General features: G+C 41.3%; 2 protein-coding genes across 2 annotated transcripts; both read left to right on the top strand.

The window, feature by feature from the left end:
* The first annotated feature begins 1,600 nt into the window (after positions 1-1,600).
* On the top strand, positions 1,601-4,369 carry LOC120794712 (retinol-binding protein 3-like). Its single transcript, XM_040135966.1, has one exon. The coding sequence runs from the start codon at positions 1,601-1,603 to the stop codon at positions 4,367-4,369; it is 2,769 nt and encodes a 922-aa protein (XP_039991900.1).
* A 3,123-nt stretch (positions 4,370-7,492) lies between these two features.
* rbp3 (retinol binding protein 3) lies at positions 7,493-10,792 on the top strand. The gene is made up of 4 exons (XM_040135965.1): positions 7,493-8,686; positions 9,098-9,288; positions 9,694-9,836; positions 10,455-10,792. The coding sequence occupies exons 1-4, from the start codon at positions 7,493-7,495 to the stop codon at positions 10,790-10,792; spliced, it is 1,866 nt and encodes a 621-aa protein (XP_039991899.1).
* The last annotated feature ends 1,615 nt before the right edge of the window (positions 10,793-12,407 follow it).

The following is a 12,407-nucleotide window of genomic DNA, read 5'->3' as shown; positions in this document are numbered from 1 at the left end:
GCTAAGCAGGCGGGGTACAGTACATTTTTAGGTTTTTTTTTTGCTTAAAACAGCTGCCTGTTGTTTACTCTTGTCAATGAAGTATTTATTAATTCATGAGCATGGTTTTCATGAATTTAAGCAGGCTAATTTGCTTACTGCGGTAGCTACTTCGTATATATCTGTTCTTTGACTCTGTCTACAGCCTTGTAATTTAACCAATGAGATTTTTAAAGCCTTCAGAGCTGTCTTGTCTTAAGAGAATATTTGTACAATTTAAATTTCACACATACTTTTTTGGTTGCATTTGTATTTTAAGCAAGTCAGTATTTAGGGATTTCCTTGCTGTTCTTATACTGGAAGTATGAGGACAAAGTATGACAGAATTCAGTGTTCCAGAGGTCTTGATTAGCACTGGCAGAGAGGGGATTGTGTTATGTAATGCATGAGGCGGTATTAAAAGTTAAGACGTTAAGATTAGCTGAGCACCGTCTAGCATTTGGAAGGAGATGACGTCCAGCTGCATAATGCGGAGCTGCAAAAATGTCTGGATCAGGGTCTTATGGGGTTCTGCACTGAAGTAATTGTACATGTCAGGTTCAAGTTCAACATACAGATCTAATTCTTCAACAAACATAGTTTGAATTAAATCAAAGGGTTAAAAAATGTCAGCTTGGCACTTGCAATTATATGTTATTCAGAGGGACACTTTCCATTTTACACTATTCACCAAATGAAAATATGTCACTTTTCATTAAAAAGTACAAAAAACTAACCAGGAAAAACAATATCATAAAGCAAGGCAGTAGAAAGTGGGAAGTAAGCAAGGAATTCAGTATTCAGTCCAGATAAAAACTTTCCAATCAGCTTTCAGTTCCTATATCCAGAGTGTGGTTGTGTTTTTCCCCCATTCTGATCCTGCGTGTGTTTTAAGAAGGCTTTGCCACGTGTCCACAAACTATGTAATCATGTCACCAATGGAGCGACCCAGACATGACCTGTAAAGCTACCAATGGCACCAAAATACACCACCATAAGCTTTCATAACAGACAAGGGAGAGTGTGAGAGGGAGGGGGAAAGGGCTTGAGAGTTTGTGATCAGGCTTTTGCATCCATCTGCCCACCTTCAACACATTTTTTACCTGTCCATTGCCCAAGTTTTGTTTCTAAAAAGAAATTTGCGGTGGTATATTATAACATATGGGGAAGTCAGCAAATGATGCAGGATGTAATTCAAGCCCAAATAACACTACAGTGTTATTTTAAGTATTAGTCAGTTACACTACATACTTTGCAAAATTAAAGTAAGAACCCAAACCTTTATTTTTTTTGTATCAGAAAAGATAAGAAACTGCATCTCCCCTTTACCATTTTTTATTCTGTCTGCGATTGTCTGCTGGCTGATGCACCACAGATAATACGATTAAAGGTTTATTGGGAACAAAAGCCTCTTATGTTATGCCTCTTATCTGGTTGTTGTCCAAAAAAAACCTATCACAATGACAACGTTCCCTCCTACAAAAACCACCATCCTTCGACACAGAAAAATCAACTGACACACCCCAGTGAAAGGGAAGACAGAGTAGTTCTCTTTCTGTGAGTAATGATGAAGACAATGGTGATGGCGCAACACACACCGGCACTGCTATTGATGCTTCTCCTTTGTACCCCTTCTGCCAACTCATCATTCCAGCCAGCCCTGGTGTTAGAAATGGCCAAGATTCTGCTGGAAAACTACTGCTTCCCTGAGAACCTGATTGGGATGCAGGAGGCCATCCAACAAGCAATCAACAGCGGAGAAATCCTGCAGATTTCAGATAGGAAGACCTTGGCAGCAGTGTTAACAGCCGGAGTACAAGGGGCACTGAACGATCCACGGTTGACTGTGTCATACGAGCCCAATTTCGTCCCTGTGATGCCACCAATGCTGCCATCTCTCCCAATAGAACAACTAATCCGGCTGGTGAGGAACTCTGTAAAGCTGGATATCCTGGAAAACAACGTTGGCTATTTGCGAATAGATCGGATCATCGGGGAAGAAACAACAGCAAAGCTTGGCTCCCTGCTGAGGGACAACGTCTGGGACAAAGTTGCTCACACATCCTCACTGATTTTTGACCTGAGGTACAACACTGCTGGACACTTATCTGGAGTTCCCTTTATAATCTCCTATTTCTCGGACCCTGAGCCCCTTATTCATATTGACACTGTGTATGACAGGCCCTCAAATACAACCAGGGAGCTCTGGACCATGCCATCAATAAAGGGAGCAAGCTATGGAAAGAAGAAAGACGTTATTATTTTGACCAGTAAGCGTACCATGGGGGCTGCTGAGGCAGTGGCATATACACTAAAAAACTTAAAGAGGGCCAGCATAGTTGGAGAAAGGACTGCTGGTGGGTCGGTAAAAGTCCAAAAGATTAGGATTGGAGGATCAGACTTCTACATAACAGTTCCCGTGGCCAGATCTGTCAGTCCAATCACAGGCCAGAGCTGGGAAGTAAGTGGCGTTTCCCCAACAGTCAACGTCGTCGCAAAGGAAGCTGTCACAAAAGCAAAGTCCCTTCTGGCTGTAAGGAGAGCCATTCCAAAAGTGGTAAAGAGTATCTGTGACATAATCGAGAGGTTGTATGCTTTCGCTGACAGAGTTCCAGCTCTTCTTCAACATCTGCAATCTACAGACTTATTCTCGGTTGTATCTGAGGAGGATCTTGCAGTCAGACTCAACCAGGAACTCCAGACTGTGTCCGAAGATCCACGACTGATCATCAAATACATACAAGACAATGTGGCCACTGTAGAGGAGGATTCCGAGCTTTACAAAGTTCCTGATGATCCAGAATTATTAAAAGCACTGGTTGATACAACATTTAAAGTGAAAATTCTCCCACGCAATACTGGATATCTCCGTTTTGACAAGTTTGTTCAGTCATCTGCACTGACTAAAATGGAAGAGGTCATGGCTAAAAAGGTGTGGGAGCCCCTTAAAGACACTAATAATCTGATTATTGATCTACGCTATAACACTGGTGGATGCTCTACCTCTCTAGCTCTTATACTGTCTTATCTGCAGGACATTTCCCAGAAGCATCACTTTTTCACAATATATGACCGAATTCAGAACACGACAACAGCATATGACTCTCTTCCCCAAATTACAGGACCTACCTATGGCTCCAAACGTGGGGTTTACGTGTTGACCAGCTACTACACAGCAAGCGTCGGTGAAGAGTTTGCTTACCTGATACAGTCTCTACATCGTGGTACAGTCATTGGGGAAATAACATCTGGTACCCTAATGCAATCAAAAACGTTTCAAATACAGTGGACAGACCTTGCCATCACTGTCCCTTTCATAAACTTTATAGATAACAATGGGGAATGCTGGCTGGGAGGTGGTGTGGTCCCTGATGCCATTGTGCTAGCTGAGGAAGCTGTGGAACACGTAAATGAAATTGCAGATTTTCATCAAGGGCTCAGGTCCGTAATGGAGGGAACTGGGGCACTGCTAGAAAAACACTATGCAATCCATGAAGTTGCCCTAAAGGTCAGCAAGGTGCTGTTGAGCAAATGGGCTGAGGGACTGTACCGGTCAGTGGTTGACTTTGAATCTTTGGCATCTCAGTTAACAGCAGACCTCCAAGAGGCTTCAGGCGATCACCGCCTCCATGTCTTCCATTGCGACATCGAGCCTGAGCCACTTCATGATGTTGCAAAGATCCCTACAGCAGAAGAAGTGGGATATATAATTGATGCTTTGTTTAAAATTGAGCTTCTGCCAGGTAATGTCGGCTATCTAAGATTTGACATGATGGCAGACATAAAGGTGTTAAAAGCCATTGGCCCACAGCTAATAAAATTAGTATGGAGCAAGATAGTAAACACAGATGCCGTCATAATTGACATGAGGTACAACACTGGTGGTTATTCGACAGCCATTCCCCTTCTGTGCACCTATTTCTTTGATGCTGAACCTTTGCGGCATCTTTACACAGTCTTCGACCGCACCACAACGACCATGACAGAGGTCATGACATTGCCTCAAGTTGGGGGTCAAAGGTATGGGTCCACCAAGGACGTCTACATCCTCACCAGTCATATGACCGGGTCAGCAGCTGAAGTGTTCACCCGCACTATGAAGGACCAAAATAGGGCCACAATCATTGGAGAGCCAACAATTGGAGGGTCTCTGTCAAGTGGAACCTACCAAATCGGGGACAGTGTCCTGTACGCTTCCATCCCTAATCAGGTTGTTTTCAGTGCCATCACTGGGAAAGTATGGAGTGTTTCAGGGATTGAGCCTCATGTTATTGCCCAGGCAAGTGATGCCCTTCATGTAGCACAGAGACTTATCGCAGCAAAGCTGATGAAGAGAGAGCAAGAGAAATAGCTCCTCATTTTGTATTCTCATTTCCTTTAAAAATGATTACTTCATTTGTCTTGTGTTTAGCCACCACTTCAACCCAAAAAAGTCCACTTTTTAAGATGTTAGGGGCCTTCTAGTCAATTTCACATATAAACCAGTCATGTGATCCACTGACCATAGCCACAGAATATAAATCATTCTGGTCCTGTAAATATATTTAATAATTGAATAACATTTTTGCCAATTTATCCTTCATTTAAAGGCTGTAATGTATCCCTGAGCTACTTTTCCTGAAATTTAACTGCAGAGGTCTGGTTGTCACAGCTGTCATGCACAAGAAGAATTTAGTTTCTCTGGTTTTGGTTTAGAGATTTACAGTCACAGAATATGTACTGTTTGAATTCAATTCAATTAAATTTTAATTATATAGCGCCAAATCAGAACAGAGGTTATCTCGGGTCACTTTTAATAAAGAGCAGGTCTAGACTGTACTCTCTATGGTTATATTTACAAAGACCCAACATTCCCCCATGAGGAAGCATTTGGTAACAGCGGCAAAGAAAAACTCCCTTTTAACAGGTAGAAACCTTGAACAAAACCCAGCTCATGGTGGGTGGCCGTCTGCCTCGGCCGCCTGGGTTGAGAGAGAAAGAGAGGGGGGGGGGCATAGCACAGTACAGGTACAACATAAAAATGTATAACAATAATGAGACTAATAATAAAACTCATATTTTTAATGATACGGTGAATAAAAATACTAATAAAACTAAATTTAATAATAGTAATGATAATCATAATAATTGAAGCAGTGGATTTTGAGCAGGATCTTGGGGTCAGTGGGTGGTTTGCACTCACAGATCCAGACTCTGCAGCACCAGGGGCAGAAATACCTTCAGAAAGTGACAGGAAGAGAGATGACAGAGACAAGAAAGCCCAAACCTACAGGAGAGAGAACAAGGTAGTAACGCGCATTGAGGACATATGAATGCATACAGATGTAGAGGAAGAGGAGGAGACAGGAGCTTCGTGCATCATGGGAAGTCTAGGCCTATAGCAGCATAACTACGGGGTGGTTCAAGCCAAGCTTGAGTCAGCCCTAACTGTAAGCTTTATCAAAAAGGAAGGGTTTAAGCCTCCTCTTAAATGTGGAGAGAGTGTCTGCCTTCCGGGCTCAAACTGGAAGATGGTTCCACAGGAGAGGAGCCTGATAACTGAAGGCTCTGCCTCCCATTCTACTTTTGGAGACTCTAGGAACCACAAGCAAGCCTGAGTTCCGGGAGTGCGTAGTTGTCTAGTTGGGTAATAGGGTTTATGAGCTCTTTATGACATGATGGTGCCTGACCATTAAGGGTTTTGTAGGTGAGGAGGAGGATTTTAAATTCTATTCTGGATTTTACAGGGAGCCAATGCAGAGAAGCTAACACAGGACATATATGATCTCTTTTCCTAGTTCCTGTCAGTACTCGCGCTGCAGCATTCTGGATCAGCTGGAGAGTATTTAAAGATTTGTTGGGACAGCCTGATAATACGGAGTTGCAATAATCCAGCCTAGAAGTAACAATTGCATGGACTAGTTTTTCTGCGAATATCTTTTTTCCCAAGAATACAGTAATGCTAAAAAAGGAATCCTCGTAATTAATGTATAACCATTGGTAGCTTTGATATGAAATGTTGGTTCTCTACAAGCAGTATCTGCATTTATATTACCTCCTAACTCTCTCCTGAACCCCAGACCTGCCAGCTGTCTCCACTATGAAACTTACTTTTGTATTTAAAGTGCTAAGATGATGCCTTGATCCAGAAAGACTTCCAGTGAATGAGCATGGATTCAATATACATCTCATTACAGTAGAGAACTTATTAGCTGTGGATAGGATCAAACCTTAAATCTACTATCTACCATGGCATTTAAAACAGTAAAGGGGATGTAATGTCTGATAACTGCTTAACATTACAATAGCCTAATGTCAGAGTGTACTATGAGTAAGTATTGTAACTTCCGAATTAATAATAAATCACAAAAAAATTAGTGTTGCTTAAAGTAAACTAAACATTTCACTTTTTATTTATACATTTATAAACCCCCACCTGTATATTCTATTCATAGTATAGAGAGTCGCCTTTTCTCTTGTGTTTTATTATTTTCTGTGCAATTTCCTTTCATTACATTGTAAATGCCATACTTTAGGTGGTAAATGTTCTGTTCTTTATGCATGATTTGATCCTTATGTAAATGTATGTTGATGTGCTAAATTTCTGTATTTTTTATGATTATCATGTGGCATCCCTATTATTTTTGGGTCATTGTTTGCCCTTTTGCTTTGCACTGTGTTTTTCAGTCTGCTGTAATGAATATCTCAGCTTTTCTGTTCCTCAACTACAAAATTTAACCAGCAGAGGGAGCAAGCGCCAAACAAACTGAAACAGAATCTTGCTGTTCACTTCCACACCATTTCAGAAAGGAAACAACCACAACCAACCGAGCCGCTCTACTGCAGTTAAATGTATACCATTTATTAAACAATAAAGAATTGAGTGGTTCTGAATTATTTTGGATTTATTTTCCAGATATTTAAAAGAATATTCCTTAGCTCTGAGATATCATTGGGCCGGCAACACAGTTTATGTTGAATTTTATGGTAATCACATGCTTTATTTCAACATTTTCTTGTGCGTTTATTTTTTAAAAAATGGTACAAAATCCACACATCTATGACTCCTACTTATATTTACTGACACCAAGGGGCTAAATAAATAAACAGTGACTTACCTTAGGATGGGCAGGATAAATATTTTCACCCTTCTTATTCCCTTTCTAGATATTTGTCATTTACAGAGCTTACTTCATTTGATACAGGTAGCTTTAAATAGTTGTTCAAAATGCCTTGTGTAAATTTAAGACTCATATCTTTGGCAACACTTTCTTGTTACTACACCTACTTAGCTAAGTTGTTATTGCCTTACAGAAGCACTAAGGATAATACGATTAGAGGTTTATTGTGGGGTAAATCCTCTTATGTGTGTGTTAACAGAAACCTTGCAGCCAAAACAGTGCCATTTGACAAAGAACCTCTTCAGAGAAGGAGGTTTGGCTCTTCAGCAGCCACTTGCCATTTACTCGACTAGACTAAACTAAACTGACGAAAAATGGCGAGGGCTCTCTTTTTGGTAGCATCTCTGCTAGTTTTGGGAAATGTTTTCTTTATTCATGCCTCGTTTGCCCCCAGCCTCATTGTCGATATGGCAAAAATCGTCATGGACAATTACTGCTCACCAGAGAAGCTGGTGGGGATGAAGGAGGCAATTGAAGCAGCCAGCAGCAACACAGAGGTTCTCAACATCCCAGACGCTGAATCCTTGGCTAATGTCCTCAGCTCTGGAGTCCAGACGACAGTCAGTGACCCACGTCTGAAGGTCTCCTATGAGCCAAAGTACGTCCCTGTGGTTCCCCCGAAGATGCCCCCCTTGCCCCCTGAGCAGCTCATTGCCGTCCTCCAGACTTCCATCAAGCTCGACATCCTGGAGGGCAACATTGGCTACCTGAGGATCGATCACATCCTTGGGGAGGAGGTCGCTGACAAGGTTGGCCCTCTGCTCCTAGATCTGGTCTGGAATAAAATCCTGCCAACATCAGCTCTGATCTTTGATTTGCGCTACACCGGCAGCGGGGACATCTCAGGAATCCCATACATTGTGTCTTACTTCACCCAAGCTGAGCCTCTGATCCACATTGACAGCATATATGACCGTCCCTCAAACACTACCACTAAGCTGTTTTCTTTGTCCACACTGCTGGGAGAAAGATACGGCATTACCAAACCCCTCATTATCCTCACCAGCAAAAACACCAAGGGCATTGCTGAGGATGTTGCCTACTGCCTCCAGAACCTGAAGAGGGCCACGATTGTGGGCGAGAAGACAGCTGGGGGCTCAGTGAAAGTGGATAAAATCAAAGTGGGCGACACTGACTTCTATATTACCGTGCCAACTGCAAAGTCCATCAATCCCATCACTGGCTCTACCTGGGAGGTTGCGGGTGTGACTCCTGATGTGGAGGTCAACGCTGAAGACGCGCTTGCTACCGCAATCAAGATCGTCAACCTCCGTGGCCAAGTTCCAGCCATCATTGAGGCATCAGCGACCCTGATTGCTGACAATTATGCCTTTGAGGATATCGGGGCTAATGTTGCAGAAAAGTTGAAAGGACTCCTGGAAAACGGTGAGTACAGCATGGTTGTCTCCAAGGACAGTCTGGAAGTGAAGCTGTCTGCTGACCTGAAGACCCTCTCCGGGGACAAGAGCCTGAAGACCACCAGCAGTACCCCAGCCCTGCCCCCCATGGTGAGAGCCTTGTACATAAGATTATTGGTTTTTGGTTGTGAAAATAGTTGTCATTGTCAGCTCTTATGGTTAAAATAAAGATGTGTTTTTAATTTTACTGTAGGTTTTTCAGTCACAAATGGGTTCCTTGAAGATTTTTTATCCACTTAAAGAGCTTAAAATTACACTAATGTTCAAAGCGTACCTAGAGCTAGACAAACAATCGAAGTGTCGAAATATTTTTTACGATTTAAAGTCAAATTACCACAAATGATTTTGCAGTTCAGTGGATAAAAATGTATAAAGAAAATGGAGTTAGTATGAGGAAATTTGGTAGATATATTGTTTTAGTATTGACTCTGGATAAAAATATAAAGCAGACAGAAACTCAATGCAGATTTATATCTATTTTCTGCTTGTCTTTCTTGCCAGAATTACTCTCCAGAGATGTACATTGAGCTGATCAAAGTCTCCTTCCAAACCGACATATTCGAGAACAACATCGGCTACCTGCGTTTTGACATGTTCGGAGACTTTGAGGAGGTCAAGGCCATTGCCCAGATTATTGTTGAGCATGTCTGGAACAAAGTTGTCAGCACTGATGCCATGATCATCGACCTCAGGTTTGTAATCTTGTTCAAAGTGCAAGTCAGAGCTTTTATTCAAAGCTGGTTGTGTCCATTTTGGAATACAAATCATCTGCTAAAGCTGCTAAAGCTCATCAGTCCATATCTAAATTTATATTTTAATTTTTCTATTTATACCCTATGCATCATTTTAAACTATGGACCACCAAGAGTGCTAGAAGATAAACTGAATCTACAAAAGAAAAACGTTGTCAGGATCATTTTGCTGTTTGGTTGCTCAACAAACTAATTTGAATGTAACTTCTTACATTAAAACAACTGGCACCCCAGTCAAGATGAGATAGCTTCATCAATGCCTGCATAAATGAAAGTTCACAAAGGATCCTTCAATTTTATCCTGAGTCTAGCCTTTCTATGATTGTTCTGTAACTGTATTTGCAGGAACAACCTTGGTGGCCCAACAACAGCCATCGGAGGCTTTTGCTCTTACTTCTTTGATGCCGACAAGCAGATTGTTCTGGACAAGCTGTATGACAGACCGTCCGGCACCACCACAGAGCTCCGCACCTTGTCTGATCTCACTGGTAATGTTTTTTTTTAAATCAAGTCATGCTGATTGTATACAGTGATTCCCGTTAACAACAAAGTTAGCAACTAGCTGGGGAACACAGTCAAGCAATGAGCAGCTAAAGAGCCAGATAATTCGATCAGGAGTTGGTTTAGACCAAAAACACAGCTACACAGGACAGTTATTTTGGACTTAAATTCACCAGGTGACCAGTCACACAACTCTGTGAATGCTAACAGAGTAGCTGCCTTAAGTGTAAATTAGCAAATGTTTGCTAAGAATTTGACATATCAACTTAAAAGGTGATATGTCTGTTGTGTTTCCAGAATGTTTCTGCTGCACTCAAGTGGCCAAAAATCAGTTATTGCAGCTTGACAAATACAAGAATGTAGAAGTATCTGTATTTTTTTATTTAGTTTGGGAATTATACCACAGTTATACCCTCACCCTGCACCCTTTTCTTTTCATAATAAACTTGCATAGTCATACCTATACCTTCATCCATGACACCTAGCCACTTTCTTCCATCCTCCTTCTCAAATGCAACCCTTTTCGCTATCCACATATAACTTCTCTACCTCGCCCACCTAACCTTTCTAACCTTGTTCTACCTGTAATTCACCCTCTTCCTCAGGCACAAGGTACGGCTCCAAGAAGAGCCTAATCATCCTGACCAGTGGAGCAACTGCCGGTGCTGCTGAAGAGTTTGTTTACATCATGAAGAAGCTTGGCCGCGCTATGATAGTTGGAGAGACAACCGCCGGGGCCTCCCACCCACCCATGACCTTCCGTGTTGGTGAGACCGACATCTTCCTCAACATCCCCACTGTCCACTCTGACACTGCCGCCGGGCCAGCATGGGAGGGAGCAGGCATCGCACCTCACATACCCGTCTCAGCTGATGCCGCCCTTGAGATAGCCAAGGGCATCTTCAATAAGCACTTTGCAGGCCAGAAGGAAACCACATCCTGAACTGGGTTTTTCAACAGTCACTTTTGGTTTTGCAGCCAAATGGTTTCAAGATTTAGGATCTAGACTCATTTAAGAAGTGAAGAATGTAGGTTAAGTACAAAGTGTAATCTGTTATTCATTTCCTCAAGATCTAAGCCTTTTTAGCATGTTTGTAATGTAGAGCAAAGGTTGAACAGGATTTACTTGCAGTTTTTATTTCTGTCAAATGTTCAACTGGCTGTTGAAGGTTTTCAGAATGAATGGCGGTGAAAAGCTGATGCGATTCTTTTTTGAATTGGGAATGTACAGGGGGTTCCAAATCTAAGACGCCTTATGGGAAAGTGGTCTCAGACTTTTGGACCCCACTGTATAAGTCTGTGACAAGGATAAGTTGCAACATCAAAACAACTTTCAAAAATTATACTTTTGGGAAGTCGAGCAAATGAGAGGAAACAAGATAAATAAACACACACAGAAATGCTTTCAAACTAAGTTTACTATTCCTTTGTTACGTTGTATTTTTTTGGAATTTTGGACCTCTGGAAAGTAGTCCACATGATACTCTGGTAAGAAAATCATAATTTGATGTCCTTATCGTGATTGGGAAATGCTGTACGTCCATTATGCAGTGAACATCATGCCATGTGGATCTACTTGGGTTGTATCAATTCCAGTGGTGAGACAAAATAAAAAAGACAACAGACATACAAAACCAAAGTGTGTGTTAGTCATATTTTACAGAGGAGGCATCAGACAAAAAATTTATTTTTACCATTACAAAAGAATTTATCACAAATCCCATCTACAGTGAAGTGATAACAGTTCCTTTTAATTTGATATAGAACCAAATGTATCAAAGCAAACAACTGTCAGTTACGACACCAACAGCTGGAAAGAGATGACAAAACATTTCTCCTCAGAACGCTGCTAAATCAGAGCTTTAATGAATCAACAATGGAGTAAAAATTAGACTCATCTGTACCACAATAGACAAAGTCATGGTGCCAACGGAATCATCCAACAGAAAAGCCACAGAAGATTTTACCAAGACTGAAAGTGAAGTGTACCACAAGCACAATCTGTTTAGGGGCTATTAAGCAGCTTTTCAAACCTTCTCTTTTGTCAGTGACATTACAATTTGAAGATTACACTCTGTTTAAGGGCAATTATGTCAAGGACAGCAAAAAAATGTAAAGCTTTGACTGGTGACGGCTTTGGTGGTTTCAGTGTCTTAGGTCCTGAATAATGGCGCCATGTTGATCAGCCCACACAACCACTATGAATAATTTCTTTCACATCTATCAAGGACTTCCCATGTGGTCATAGTATAAAATAAATAAACACATAAGAAACCCATTTTTATTGTTGTGCATACTTGGAAGATAACTCGTTGCAAATTATCTTTCAATTTCATTCATCTTATTACGAGTAATTTCGTGCTAGAGTACATCCCTTGATTCATTTGATTAAATAAACATCATGTGAAATGTAGTTGGGTTACCGACTTGACCTCAATTGTGCACATATTTGGTCTGTATTTTTATGTGAATTCAGTAAAAATATTGTTTCTGTGGTGCTGTTGGGGTAGTTAGGTGGATAAGATTTCCTGGATTGAAGCACAAATTTTACCCAAAAT

Source organism: Xiphias gladius, chromosome 9 (genome assembly GCF_016859285.1).
Source record: "Xiphias gladius isolate SHS-SW01 ecotype Sanya breed wild chromosome 9, ASM1685928v1, whole genome shotgun sequence".
Lineage (NCBI taxonomy): Eukaryota > Metazoa > Chordata > Actinopteri > Istiophoriformes > Xiphiidae > Xiphias > Xiphias gladius.
This window is presented reverse-complemented; position numbering and strand designations above follow the sequence as displayed.